This window comes from Leucopleurus acutus (genome assembly GCF_964270905.1).
Source record: "Leucopleurus acutus genome assembly, chromosome: 1".
Taxonomy (NCBI): Eukaryota; Metazoa; Chordata; class Mammalia; order Artiodactyla; family Delphinidae; genus Leucopleurus; species Leucopleurus acutus.
Window position 1 is genome coordinate 183899559 of NC_139142.1, and position 14676 is coordinate 183914234.

The 14676-nt window shown below is 38.0% G+C and overlaps 1 protein-coding gene across 7 annotated transcripts in view; it reads left to right on the forward strand.

The window, feature by feature from the left end:
* SEC61A2 (SEC61 translocon subunit alpha 2) overlaps positions 1-14636 on the forward strand; it is a 28711-nt gene extending 14075 nt beyond the window's left edge. For 4 of the 7 annotated variants that reach the window (XM_082835650.1, XM_082835651.1, XM_082835655.1 and 1 more), the window contains 8 exons: positions 763-894; positions 1020-1129; positions 5292-5445; positions 6655-6815; positions 7134-7331; positions 9722-9913; positions 10383-10459; positions 12886-14636. In XM_082835650.1, the coding sequence (XP_082691776.1) occupies positions 763-894; positions 1020-1129; positions 5292-5445; positions 6655-6815; positions 7134-7331; positions 9722-9913; positions 10383-10459; positions 12886-13072 (1211 nt within the window). In that variant the 3' untranslated portion in view covers positions 13073-14636. Of the gene's footprint in view, positions 1-762; positions 895-1019; positions 1130-5291; positions 5446-6654; positions 6816-7133; positions 7332-9721; positions 9914-10382; positions 10460-12885 lie in introns of those variants that run through there. The other 3 variants (XM_082835653.1, XM_082835654.1, XM_082835656.1) reach the window with 3 other exon arrangements.
* The last annotated feature ends 40 nt before the right edge of the window (positions 14637-14676 follow it).

Consider the following 14676-nt stretch of genomic DNA (forward strand, 5'->3'; position numbering starts at 1 on the left):
TTTAAATGAAATCAAACTGTACATGCTATTTTTGAATATTTTTCCTATCCACTATGTCATTAACATTTTTTATGCCACTCAGCATTCTACAACATTGATTTTGATGACTTTCTATAATTTTATATTTTGAATTAGGAGAGTCACAGCTATTCATTTTTGTGTGTGTGTGTATGGTACGCGGGCCTCTCACTGCTGTGGCCTCTCCCATTGCGGAGCACAGGCTCCGGACGCGCAGGCTCAGCGGCCATGGCTCACAGGCCCAGCTGCTCCGCAGCATGTGGGATCTTCCCGGACCGGGGCACGAACTCGTGTCCCCTTCATCAGCAGGCAGACTCTCAACCACTGCGCCACCAGGGAAGCCCCACAGATATTCTTAAATACCATCTGTTTATTAACTTGTTATTTAATTTTTGGGCTTTTAAAATCCTGCGTTAAAATATTTAGTGTAAATTTTAAAAATAGTGATTTGGACAGAAATCTTGGACAATTTCTTTCAAAGGATTTCTTTAACAATTTAAGTTTAGAATTCACAGAAGTTTACGTTTTTGTAGTATTTATAGTAATTTTGATTCAATGCATTGTTGTGAGGTTGTGTTAATAAATGAGAGCGTTTTTTTTTAGCAGTTAATGTTTAGGAAATGAAAATTTGCTTGTTAACATTTAACATGTATTTCATAGACATAATTAAGGACTGGGACTCTTCTAAATTAATCTGCATTGGATATCGTAAAGATTATTTACTTTTTTCCCCTTCCTTTACAGGAACGTTAATGGAATTGGGTATCTCCCCAATTGTAACATCTGGTTTGATTATGCAGTTGTTAGCTGGAGCCAAAATCATTGAAGTTGGAGATACACCCAAAGATAGAGCCCTATTCAATGGAGCCCAGAAACGTGAGCATCAGTACAATTAATAAAGAGCCTTTTCCAAATTTGAGAATTTTGTGGCAAAGATGTTTTTCTAGCCTTTTTTGTCTTTGGTTATAAGCATGTACTCCTTTTCCCCCAATTTTTGTCAGTATTTGGTATGATCATTACCATTGGGCAAGCCATTGTGTATGTCATGACGGGCATGTATGGGGATCCCGCTGAAATGGGTGCTGGAATCTGTCTCCTTATCATCATTCAGGTAAGAAATACAATTTTTCATATGGATAACAAAAAAGTTTGTTCCTTCTTTTCTTTTGAAACAATTCTTTAGGTGATTGATATACTCATTTTCTTACTTTATTGAAGTGACATGTATAAGTTGTTTTGATGTTAAAAATTAAAATGTATTGTAATAGCCCCGTGGATGTCTAATAATTATGGATCAATCAACTGTATTTCACTGATTCTAAGATGCACATTTTTCACATTTTGATGTCTCTGAAATCAGGATGTTTTCTTAGAGTTGATGCAGTCACACGTGCGGTCAGCCAGGTGGCGGTCGTGATGGTAGGCATTGCCTGCATGTGTACGTCAACTTGGTCAAAGCTGTTTATATCGTCCTTATATCACTTGGTTATATGCATTGTTGATAAAACATGTCGTTGAGTTTAACTGCTGTTTAAAATGTCTTCCAACAGTCTGCTGTGATTTGTTATTGAAATGAAGAGTTATTGTGTATAAACAGAGGCACAGAAAGAGCAAGTTAGATGATAAACATCTATGTCTAAGTCTAAACTTTTTTTTAAGTAGAAAATAAAAAATTCTTTGTAATAGGTTATTGTGTCATAGTTTAATTGAAGTATTTTTTTCTTTCTTAATGACACACATAATAGTGTTACAAATAATAGTATCTTACAGTAAGTGAAATACCATATAAACACACATATATATATCCTATGGATTTTTTAAATGGATATTTTGGAATGGAATTTTTGAAGGCCAATGTGATTTTCCCTCTACTAAGTATCTTAAAATGTGTAAAGTTTGGAAGATATTTCTCTAATGTAGTCATTAAAAATCCTTTAGAGAAGTTACCCAGGAATGGACTGTACTTAAGTTATATAATAGTTATTTACTGGATTTTGAAAAGAAGCTTGCTTAAGTTAAACACTGAACGTCTAGAGTCCTGGTTATCTTGGAGATGCCTCTTGTTCACTCTACAAAATTAGGATTAATTTAGGAAAAAATTTTTTTAATGGTCAAAAGGATCAAAGTCAGAAAAATAGTTTAAAATAAAACTAAAACACCAGTTTATTAGTATATATATACATTGAGAAATACACCATTTCGGATTGGCATGCTTGACCATCTTTTTTTTTTTATAGGAAATCTTATATAGGAAACAAATCATAGTAAGAAGATTGTTTAGTGAGTATGATTCAGAACAAGGAGAATGGGATTGTTGAGGTATTTATTGGGCATCATTAACACATATCACAGGGCTTTTATAATGAAATAGAAATATTTCATCTTTTAACCAGGGGAGGAATCTTTAATGGACTATTAGGTAGTTTTCTGAGCCCCAATGAGTTCCTATTTGGTATAAGGTACACTTCTTTAAAGGATAACTTTATCATTATTTCTCCATTTAAAAAACACCTTGGGACTTCCCTGGTGGTCGAGTGGTTAAGACTCCGTGCTTCCACTGCAGGGGACACGGGTTCGATCCCTGGTCAGGGAAGTTTCACAGGCCGCATAGTGTGGCCAAAAAGAAAAAGTAAGAAAATTTTTAAAAAAATAAAAAACACCTTGACTGGCAAATTTCTAACCCCGGGGAATTAGAGGAAGAAGAGTTGCAATGGATGGGAAAGAAGATCCTCTGAAAACTGGTTTTAGTATCTTTCAGTTCTTTGGCGTGAGGATACTGATATACCAATTTTTGCCTTATTTTGTTTCTTTACAGCATTTGCTTTATGACCCATAGTTAGAATAACCCTGTTTTCTAAAAGACACTCAAAATTGGCATCTAGCTCTAAGAACATTATGCATCAGTAAAATTTTTCTAGTATTTTAGTAAGGGTGTATTTATATTCTTAAGGAACCTCAGCTGACCAGTTCTGGGTTAGTTAGTGAAAGTATTGACTTCTTATGAAGTCAGTTATGAATTTGAATTGATAAAAAATGGAGTTAAGCTATTGTAATTTTTTTTCCGTACCAGAAATCAAGGAATAGTTAAATTCCTGGAACGGAACAAGTGAAGTGGGTATATACTAAGTTGTTTACATAAATTCTGGTGCACAAATATTTGTCTTGTGGTTAATCCTTCTAGTGTTAATGTATAGAGAAATTTTTCACATTTGATCATAGGTGGGTAGTGACCCATTGCATCTTTTTAAGGCTTTGCTAACATTGAAAATGTGTAGATTGCTAAAGAGATGTGATTAGATCAGTGTGTTTCCACCTAGAGATTTTGAAAACTGTTTGCATGCTGTTATGTAAGGTATTTCTCACCTTAATTATTCTTGTTTCATTCACATGGTCAGTGTTTTTCCACTAGTGAGTTTTGGAATCTAAATAGTGGGTCTTGATTAAAATTTTAAAAAAAGTAGAGAGTATCAGTGTGCATGGCACATAGTAGAGGTAAGTATTATTTTGTCAGACTGAGTTGTGTGTGTGTGCGTGCACGCATGTGCAAGGTTGAAATGTTAAAGTGTTATTTTTATACATACTTTAGAGATTCATATGTATTGAACATTCTAGAAGGCATGCAATTAGTATTCAGTTTTTTATCAACTGTTCTAGTCAATGAGATGCTGTCAGTTTCTGATTTCTCATTCCCTGCATAGGCATGCATGCTTTTTACCATCTTTTATTCCTTTAGTTATAGAAACCATTTCTCATTTAGGTTTCTCTGTAATTCCTTTGTCCAGTTAGAGAAGCACGAGTTTGATTTTCACCAGATATAAATGAATCACCCTCTAGTCTGATGGACATTGGTGTGAACAGGGGTTTGGAGAATTATCGTTGTTTCAGAGCTGCCTGTGTGACCTTGGACAGGTCATTTAATTAGAAGTCCATGATAACACTGTCTGGTTGGCTGATGGTTTGTGGACAGCTGTCATGCCCTGTAGAGGGTGGGCTTCTGTATTTCTGATGGGGAGTATGTACTTGTTACATAACTGTGGTCAAAATAAAATCTCAGTAGTTAAGTCCTAACTTGTCTTTTATCTTGTCAAATTGGTAAAGTTGGTTTTCAAACAGTAAAGAATTTGTGAGCTCTCTTAGGAGTTTTGAGAATTTTACCTTTTTTACAGTCCATTGAAATTCAAACTTAAAGATTGTAAACAGACAAGTTAGGCTCTGTACAGCCATTGAAATGACATTTAAGGAAAAGAAAAAACACAGTAAGGTAAGCATGCTTCAAATGGTGTACTGTAGTTTTCTCTTCTTAACAGGGATATTGGGTGAACTGAGTAAGGAATGAGGGTGGGAGGCTTCAGAGCTGGGAGGAATGGAAGGAGCATCTCCTCATGTCTGTAGGAGGGTGTCTTTGAAGTGGGGACAGGTGTGAGATTGGGGGCCTAGAAGCACATTTTCTTCCCCCCTTGATTAGGTTACTGAAGTGTGGGGAAGGAGTCACATGACCAAAGAGGTCACTTGTAAAGCTATGGATTATTTCTAATTGATACATACTTTAACTGATGTTTTCTCCAAGAGGAAAATTAAGAATTTTCAATTTCACATAAAGTTAGTATGCTTTCTTTTTAAAAAAAAAAAATCATGAACTTAAGAACCTGGTGAACCCTTAATTGTTTTCAGATTTATATGCAGTTTTTGTCACTGTATGTATTGAATGCATTTTTACATTGTTATAATCTGTGTACATATTTGTGCTCTACTTTTTGACTTATTCTATTGTATATTTTATATTCTATATAATACACATATATAAAATCTATAATACTTCAAAATGTATCAGCATAGTTCACATGCTTTTCCTTTAATGGCCTATAAAATTGCATCTTGTTACTGTATCATAATTCATTTGGTCTTTTACTTACTTGAAGCTATTTGGAATGCTTTTCAGTTTCTTGCTGTCATAAATGCTACAACTTTGTGAACATTTTTGTTTTAGGGTGCTTTTCAATAGGTCTTATTTAAACATTATAAGAGAAATATAAATATACTTTAAAAGTCAAAGTGTCTGCTTTATAATGTAACAACATTTCCAGTCCTCTCATTTTCAGAACTGGCTTCTGATGAAACTAAATCGGGTTAGATGCAGGGTGTCATAATAGTGATACTGCATCGACTAGGTTTTAGTGTTGAAAATGCCTGTACTTTGAAAGTAGTCAATGGTGTTCACTGCCCCTTTCTGAGTTTATTCTTGCTTCAGCTTACTTGCATTTCTTTCCCCACAGTTGTTTGTTGCTGGTTTGATTGTGCTGCTGTTAGATGAGCTGCTACAGAAGGGTTACGGCTTGGGGTCTGGGATTTCCCTCTTTATTGCCACCAACATCTGTGAAACCATTGTCTGGAAGGCCTTTAGTCCCACTACCATTAACACTGGCAGAGGTACAACGCACAGGGACGCAACTGCACGGGTTTGGCCGGGTGTGTGCTGAGAGGAGCACGAGGTGGTGGAGCGGGACTGCCGACAGACGCCCTGGTTTGCTGTCCCAGGCGACGGCGGATGTCAGGTGTTCCAAAGCTGATAAGCAGAGATTGGTGGAGTATGAACTGTTGCTTCAGAAAGAATAGTATCTAAAATTTAGCCTCTTCTCATTTAAAATTTCAGTGGTTGCAAACATTTAAAAAATTTTATTGGGCTTCCCTGGTGGCGCAGTGGTTGAGAGTCCGCCTGCCGATGCAGGGGACACGGGTTCGTGCCCCGGTCCAGGAAGATCCCACATGCCACGGAGCGGCTGGGCCCGTGAGCCATGGCCGCTGAGCCTGCGCGTCCGGAGCCTGTGCTCCGCAACGGGAGAGGCCACAACAGTGAGAGGCCCGCGTACCGCAAAAAAAAAAAAAAAAAAAAAAAAAAAAAAAAAAATTTTATTTGCCTAAGCCATTGTTGCAGAAGTCATTGATTTTGACTGATTTCAGCATTCCTCGAGGGATAAAAAGGTAGTGGATTTCAGATTAAAAAAACATTATTTATTGCATCATCAGGGAGTATAGTACTTTTGCTGCTATTCTCCTTGGCTTTGTAATAGCACCTAAATTATGAAATATTTCATTGTGTTTCCCCTTACCCATCTCCACTTCTCTCAAATGCCATCCAAGATTTGTAATGGTTAACATCTAACCTGGTCCCAGCCTTAAGAAAATAGCGGTGATGGTTTATTAATATACTTAGTAAAATGAATTAAAGGCAAGCTTGGTAGAGTAATGTCTGTCTTTCAACTCTGACATCTTTATTCTGCTTTGCTGCTTCTTTTCCCCATCTCCCCCCACCCCACCTCTGAATGTTCTTTTCCCTTCCCTAAAGTAAAGGTGAGGCAAATCATTATGAACTAAATATTTGCTTTGGTTTATTCTACTTTGTTTTCATCAAGAATAGTCTCTTGAGAAAACTTCAGATTTATGAAAAAAAAAAGACATATTTGCCTCAATGATGTAAATATTTTTTAGAAGCTCCACACATGGCTGTATCATAAACATAGATGAATTATCTGGACTCATATTTTCTGCCTTGTACTGGAGCTTCAAGGTTATTTGTTTTGACTTTTGGGACAACTTTGGGTAATGAAGCTACAGCCGATTTCTATCTTGATTTATCAGGTACCGAGTTTGAGGGTGCAGTCATAGCTCTCTTTCATTTACTGGCCACCAGGACAGACAAAGTTCGAGCTCTAAGGGAGGCTTTCTATCGTCAGAATTTACCCAATCTCATGAACCTCATTGCTACAGTTTTCGTGTTTGCTGTTGTTATATATTTTCAGGTAAGTATACTTTCTTTGCTGAAGTTAAGTGGAGTGTGGATTTTTATTTTGCTCTTAAAGAGGAGAATACCATTTGAAATGTTAGCAGCTAAGTCAGTGTTTCAAAATCTAGTTAGGCAAATAATTCCATCGTTTAAACTCTGAGGTGCAAAATATTAGCAATTATGAAATAGAAAAGGATTTCTATTTCTGTGTGTCTCTGTGGAAGGGAAAGTTTGTTAGCATTGTCTTTGCATAGTCCCTCCTGTGACTGTTTGCCTCGTCTGGAGTCGTGGTACGTGCAGCCTCTCCGCCTTACTCCTAAGCTTCCTTTTTCAGGGATTTCGTGTGGACTTGCCCATTAAGTCGGCCCGGTACCGAGGGCAGTACAGCAGCTACCCCATCAAGCTCTTCTACACCTCCAACATCCCCATCATCCTGCAGTCGGCCCTGGTGTCCAACCTGTATGTTATTTCCCAGATGCTGTCAGTTCGATTTAGTGGCAACTTTTTAGTAAATTTACTAGGACAGTGGGCTGTGAGTATTTCATTATTTATTCTAAGTATTCAAATTTATTTTAATTTGCATTTCATGCTTTTAACTGAAAGAGATGAGCCATAATTGAAGCAGTTGCTATATATAACACTTCCAGATTCATTTACCTGTAGCCCAGTTTATCATTTATTTGGAAGAGTTGTAAAACTGTAAGCATTGTAAAACTAAGATTGGCCGAGTACTGTACTATTTTACGTCTAGGAAGCATTTTCACATCTCGTTTGAGTGACCTTTTAGGTTAAAATCACAGTTGCTCTTATGAAAGTGATTCCCTGTTTTGTAATCTTATTCCTCTATTGTCTAGAATAATGGTTTTTTCCAAGAAGCTATCTGCTGATTATATAGGATACTGAAATCATCCTCTCCTGACTCCCCCACCGTTTTTCATGGCCCAAATGGCAGTAAATAAGAAAGGCACATAATAACTATATTGAAGAGAGAACAGGTGCTAGAAATGGAATCCAGTAAATTCTGCCTTCCTCTTTTAGATTTTCATCATAGCTCCTAAAGCAATCCAGCCACATTGTGATTGAGGTGTGAGTTATTGTAGGATTGAATTTTTTTTTTTTTTGGCTGCGTTGGGTCTTCGTTGCTGCGCACGGGATGGGCTTTCTCTAGTTGCGGCGCGCAGACTTCTCATTTTGGTGGCTTCTCTTGTTGCGGAGCCCGGGCTCTAGGCGCACCGGCTTCAGTAGTTGCAGCACGTGGCTCAGTAGTTGCGGCACGTGGGCCCTAGAGTGTGCGGGCTTCAGTAGTTGCGGCGCGTGAGCTCTAGAGTGCAGGCTTAGTAGTTGTGGCACACGGGCTTAGTTGCTCTGCGGCATGTGGGATCTTCCCGGACCAGGGATCAAACTCATGTCCCATGCACTGGCAGGCAGATTCTTAACCATTGGGCCACCAGGGAAGTCCAGGATTGAATTTTGACTGGTTTAAATTTTCACCTGACCAAGGAGTGTTTTTTCCCCCTTAAAACTACAGAATTAGAGAAGAGTAAGAGCCTTTATTGTTTTCAGAATATGTAATTCTAGAATTTGTATTCCCCCAAAGAACTATTTTTTTAGTCATTCCTGAAATACGGTGCTTATTCTATGCATTTGTCTTAACATGCTACCTTTTGTATTGTAAGTTGTAGCGACGTATCTTTCTGCATTTACTGAAGGCCATTTTTAAAATGTAAAGTTTAATAGGATGAAACAGTAATTCTTGAAAGGCAGTTGAAGGAAGTATGATTCCCTTTATCCAGAATAGTTGACCCTTGAACATGGGTTTGAGCTGTACGGGTTCATTTAGACGCAGGTTTTTTTCAGTAGTAAACACTTCAGTACTGCATGGTCTGCAGCAGGTTGAATCCTGCAATGCAGAACTGCGGATACGGAGGAGCCGTGTACGCGGAGGAGTAACAATAACTTATATGTGGATTTCGACTTCATGGAGGGTCGGTGCCCTAACCCCCTCGTTCAAGGGTCAGCTGGACTCCTTTTCCATTCATTTAACAGAAATTGGATTGCCTGTGGTGAGGGGAGGGACTGTCCCTCCCCTCATGAGCTAATAATCTGGCAGTCATTGTTACTATGATAATTTCACAGTAATAAATGCACTGAGTGGTTGTATGGATTGTGTTGTGATCTTAATGAGATTTTTTTTAAAGTGAGAGAGCTATTGGGAAGTTTAATTTGTCAGGGCTTTTGATTTAGAATCAGTGATTCTAGGGGCTCAGTAAATGAATCATTTGGAAATTGTAAATTCAGGAACCAGACATTTTAATCATTGCATCCAAAAATTGCTTTCCCACCATCTATGCCCAGAACTTCTATTTAATGTGAGCAAATACATGTTATTCCCATTTCTTTTACTATAAAAATTCTTAAATGTTTGTGTGGATTAAAAAATCCCTTTATACTTATTAAAAGACTACTCTTTACAATATACAAATCATATAAAGTTTAGGTAGTGAGTCGTTAGTCTTCTGTTAATATTTCAGTTGATTGCATTCTTAATAGCATACCTTGAAGTGAAAGAATATGTATGTACTCTTACATAGTTCAGAAAATTTCTGACTAAATGTTATCAGAGATCGATGTGATCTATTGCTGTCTTCAGGAAGAGAAGATTCTTCTTGTAGAAGTATTATAATTTTTTTAAAAAATTGCTCTTCTGTTAATATATTCAGTCTTATGTAATAGACACTCACTATATAATTTTTTTTATATAATTTTGTAAGAGTGAAGATATCAGACACAAAAGTAAATCCTTTAAGTTACATAGAATCATTAGCTGTAGGTGCTTTGAGCTTAAAACATCATCATAATTTTTGAGGAGTTTGAAAAGTCACAGAAATGTGACCATTTGTGCTTTTTATTCTTGTTCTATAGGACGTCAGTGGGGGAGGACCTGCTCGTTCTTACCCAGTGGGGGGCCTTTGTTACTACCTTTCTCCTCCTGAGTCCATGGGCGCCATATTTGAGGATCCTGTCCATGTGGTTGTTTATATCATCTTCATGTTGGGATCATGTGCATTCTTTTCTAAGACATGGATAGAGGTGTCTGGTTCCTCAGCCAAAGATGTAAGTATTTGGTTTGTTTGAAAATGAAAAAAAAAATTCATAATTTTTAGGTGTCAAATGGTAATTGATACACTTAATTAGTTTTGTAATTTTAAACTCAAATTCATACATTCTTAATGAGGTAATGTCATCCCCAGGGAGTTAAAAACTACAGGTAGTTCCTGGAAAGTGAAAAATTCTTAGATTTTACAATGGTTTGTGACCATCCAAAGCTCAACTCTACCCGACAAAGTCTTATTCCTTAGTATTTAATTTCTCTTTAGGGAGGTGATAATTAAGGAAAGATTGAGAAACCCTGGCTTAAGGTATGGATAATGTGGTTGTGCAGCATTGTAGCCTCAGGAAATATTATGATATGACAGTGTCTACTTCAGTCTTCCTGTATTTTCTGTGGAGAGCACTTCACACAGAACCTAGTAGTAAACAGTGAAATAGAGTTTGATTTTAAAAGTTGTTTTTCTCTTTGCAGGTAGCTAAACAGCTTAAAGAACAGCAAATGGTAATGAGAGGCCACAGGGATACCTCTATGGTTCATGAGCTTAATAGGTAAGGAAGGCCATTAGACTCAGTCTTGGATAGGAGAGAGAATGTGTTACATACACACACGTGTTCTTGGTTTTTCAATCTATCATTTGTTCTCAGATGTTATTTAAATTCATATTTGAAGCACTTTTCTTCTACTTAACACAAAAGAACCAAAATTTAACACAAAAGTGAATTGTTCTCCACATCAGAATTGACACCTAAATTATTATTTTAATTGAAATTATGTTCCCTTCACTGCTCAGCCCAGTGTTAAAATGCTGTAGGTCAGAGGTCCTCGTCTGGCTGCACTTAAAACCACCTGGGAGCTTTTAAAAAATACTGATATCCCGCCTCTAGGAATTGTGATTTATCTGGTCTGAGGTGGGTCCCAGGCATCAGTTTTTTGTTTTTGTTTTTGTTTTTTGTACGCAGGCCTCTCACTGTTGTGGCCTCTCCCGTTGCGGAGCACAGGCTCCGGACGCACAGGCTCAACGGCCATGGCTCACAGGCCTAGCTGCTCCGTGGCATGTGGGATCTTCCCAGACCGGGGCACGAACCCGTGTCCCCTGCATCGGCAGGCGGACTCTCAACCACTGCGCCACCAGAGAAGCCCCAGTTTTTTGTTTTTTGATAACAGTTTATTGAGATATAATTCACATATCATGTAATTTACTCATTTGAAATATACAGTTTAGTGGGGTTTTGTTTTTAGTATATTCTGAGTGTGTAATCATTACAATATAATTTTTAAAACATTTTCATCACCTGGAAAGAAACCTTGTACCTATTAGTTATTCTCCATTCCTACCCACCCTCCCACCTCCCAGCCCCAGGCTTTTTATCTAGTGTCTGTAGATTTGCCTGTTCTGGACATTTCATATAAATGGAGTCATACGTGATCCTTTGTGACTGTCTTTTTCACGTAGCATAATGTTTTGGGGGTTCATTCATTATTCGTGAATAATATTCCCTTGTATGGATGTATCATGTTTTGTCTATCCATTCATCAGTTGATAGAAATTTTGGTTGTTTCCACTTTTTGGCTGTCGTGAATAATGCTGTTGTGAACGTACTTGTTCAGGTTTTGTGTGGACATACGTTTTCATTTCTCTCAGAGTGGAACTATTGGGTTGGGTAGTAACTGTGTTGAACGTTTTGAGGAACTGCCAGACCCTTCTCCAGAGCAGCTGCCCCATTCTGCATCCAGCTGCAGTGTCTGGAGCTGCTGCACGTCCTCACCAGCACTAATTCTTGTTTTGATTTTAGCCACCTAGTAGGTATGAAGTGGTATCTCATTGTGGTTTTTCCCTTTTCATTGTGGTTTTGATTTGCGTCTCCCTGATGAGTAATGATGTTAAGCATCTTCTCATGTGTTAATTAGCCATTCAAATATGTTCTTTGGAGAAATGTCTCTTCTTTTGCTCATTTAAAATTTCTAATTGGGTTGTCTTTTTATTACTGTTTATAAGGGTAAAAAAAATATTTTGGATGTATCTCATCAGGTAAATGATTTGCAAATATTTTGTCCCATTCTGTGGGTTGTCTTTTCACTTTCTTGATGGTGTCCTTTGATGCACAAATTTTTAATTTTGATATTCAGTTTTTCTATATCTTCTTTGGTTTCTTTGTGCTGTTTTTGGTGTTGTATCTAAGAAGCCAGGGTCACAAAGATTAATCCTCTTATGTTTAGGTCTGTGACAACTCTGAGCTCATTTTTGTTTCATGTGAGATAGGGGTCCAGATTCCTTCTTTTCCATGTGGATAGCCAAGTGTTCCAGAACCATTTGTTGAAAAGGCATTGGTATTTTAAACTTTTTATTTACAACATGGAATTGATTGCAGAGTGGTATAATGAACCCCTGCGTTCAACTGTATCCAGCTTTAGTTGTTATCCTTCTCCCATTCTTGTTTCATCTACTGTCTTCCCCATCCATGGTCCCTCGCCCCCATCTTTTTTCCCCCTCTGGAGTATTTTAAATACAATCCCATTATTTTTAACAGTTCTCCAGGTGATACTAACATGTGGCCAAGGTTGAATTACTATTGAATAGGGTCATCCAAATCTTGTCACATAAATTTGATACTTAGAAAGCATTTTGATATTTACTCTTCATCTACGAGAGGGAGCTAAAGGTTACCCACTTACAAACAATATTAAACGTTCCAATACTTAAATCACAGTTGAGGATTCTCCTCTTCTGCTGTAAAAATCCTGTATTGCCTTTCTTGGCTATTAACTGGTTTCTTGAAATCAGATCATTTCTTGAGTCAGATAATTCCTTTCATCATTTTCATCAACACATAACTGTGCACAGCCCTGGACGAATCGTCAGTACTGCGGACAGTTCCCTGGCGCGTTAGTTCAATTTTCTTCTGCCTGTTACTGCTGCTTCCTGCTGCCCCTCCCTGTGGGCCTCCCCTGCCTGACTCGGGGTTTTGTCTTCCAGGTACATACCCACGGCGGCTGCGTTTGGGGGCTTGTGCATCGGCGCCCTGTCGGTGTTGGCCGACTTCCTCGGGGCCATTGGCTCGGGCACTGGAATTCTGCTTGCAGTCACCATTATTTATCAGTATTTTGAAATATTTGTTAAGGAACAGGCTGAAGTTGGCGGGATGGGTGCTTTGTTTTTCTAAATGTTCCAGTATTTTTGTGTGTGTGAAAGGGAAAATATTTTGACTCATTGTTTTTGTCAGATAATGCTGGCTCCCCTTTTCTTCTCTCACAGTTTGTTTTCAAGTGTTGACCGTCTCATTCCTGAAATGGGCACGGAGCTAAGCCTGTGTGCAGCATTAGTACCAGCTGCCTTAACATTAAAGTTTACATTATTCATTAAAAAACCTACATGCAGTGTTGCCTGTGATGCTGGAAACCAATGTACCTGCCTTGCCATGTTCGGTTGTGACGGTGAGATGGTGACGTGGATCAGTTTTGCACACAACATTCAGGACACTCAGTATTCCCCCCACTTGTTTAAAAATAAATGCAGTTCAAATTGCCACTTTCTAGTATTTTTGAGCTTATTTAATGAGTTCTGGATCATTTATATCTAGTCTATATTTTAGATATAATTACTTTTTATACTTTTTTAACTCATAGTATCCACATTCCCACCCTCCCCCATTTTATTTGTTCCTCCTCAAAGCAGCCACTTAGCCCAGATGAGCAGAATCAAGCTTTCAGAGTCAAATCTGTCACCAGAAACAACTGCTTATAATTACTCTGCCTGTTTTCCATTCCCCTTTCCTCCCAGGGACAGCACAGTCGGTGCTGTTTTACTGTATCGGCTATGCCTTGGAATTCCAACACATCACTTGAGAATACTCTTCAAGATACTATGCCCCAGTTTTTTTTTTTTTAATCCCTAAAGCAAAGATCTAATTCTCAAGCAATGTCTGTAGTTCAGTGGGGGTGAACAATGAGTAATTCATGCTAGGAATCTGTGTATGTTGTTGTACTTTATAGCAGCAACATGAGTGTAAACAGTAGACAATAAAATTTTATTTAATAAAACTTTTGGTTGTGTTGGAAAAATAAAATCTGGTATTAAATGATTTCTAAGATTATATAGGTTCATTATATTCATACAGAATTCATCCTGAGATACCTATTGCAAATGTATTAGTTTAATCCTAAAAATATTGAGGGACAGTGAGTGGCCAACAAAAGGGTGCTCAGTTTTGTGACTAACATTTGGAAAGAGCAGAAAAAAAAAACGGTCACAATATCTCAGCCTCCATTTGCAATAGCACAGTTCTTTATAAATAATTCCTTTTTTGGGGGGGGGGGCGCTGTGCTGCATGGCTTATGGGATCTTAGCTCCCCGACCAGGAATCCTTCGTAGTGAAAGCACAGAGTCCTAACCACTAGACCGCCAGGGAATTCCCTAATTCATTTTTCAAGGTATGTGCTTTATTGCCCAAAAAGATCAAACTTAATTTTTCAAAGAAGTCCTTCTCATTCATATGGTTTTCTATCATTGTTTACTTTCTTAGTGCAGGACGTGTATCTTATTTAGCTTAGGATCACAAAGCCAACTAATTTCAGGAGGAAGGCAGAGGAAATACAGGCAGGCGGGAGAGTCGCCATGTCCACTGGAGAGCATCTCCTGAGGGCCTCAGACCACTGTTACCATGGAAATACAACCCAGTGTTACAGCTCTTTTTCCCCAAAGAAGGTGGACATACAGCTTTTAATAATAAACCTTCAAAAAAGTACTAATAAACCTTCAACGTTTAAA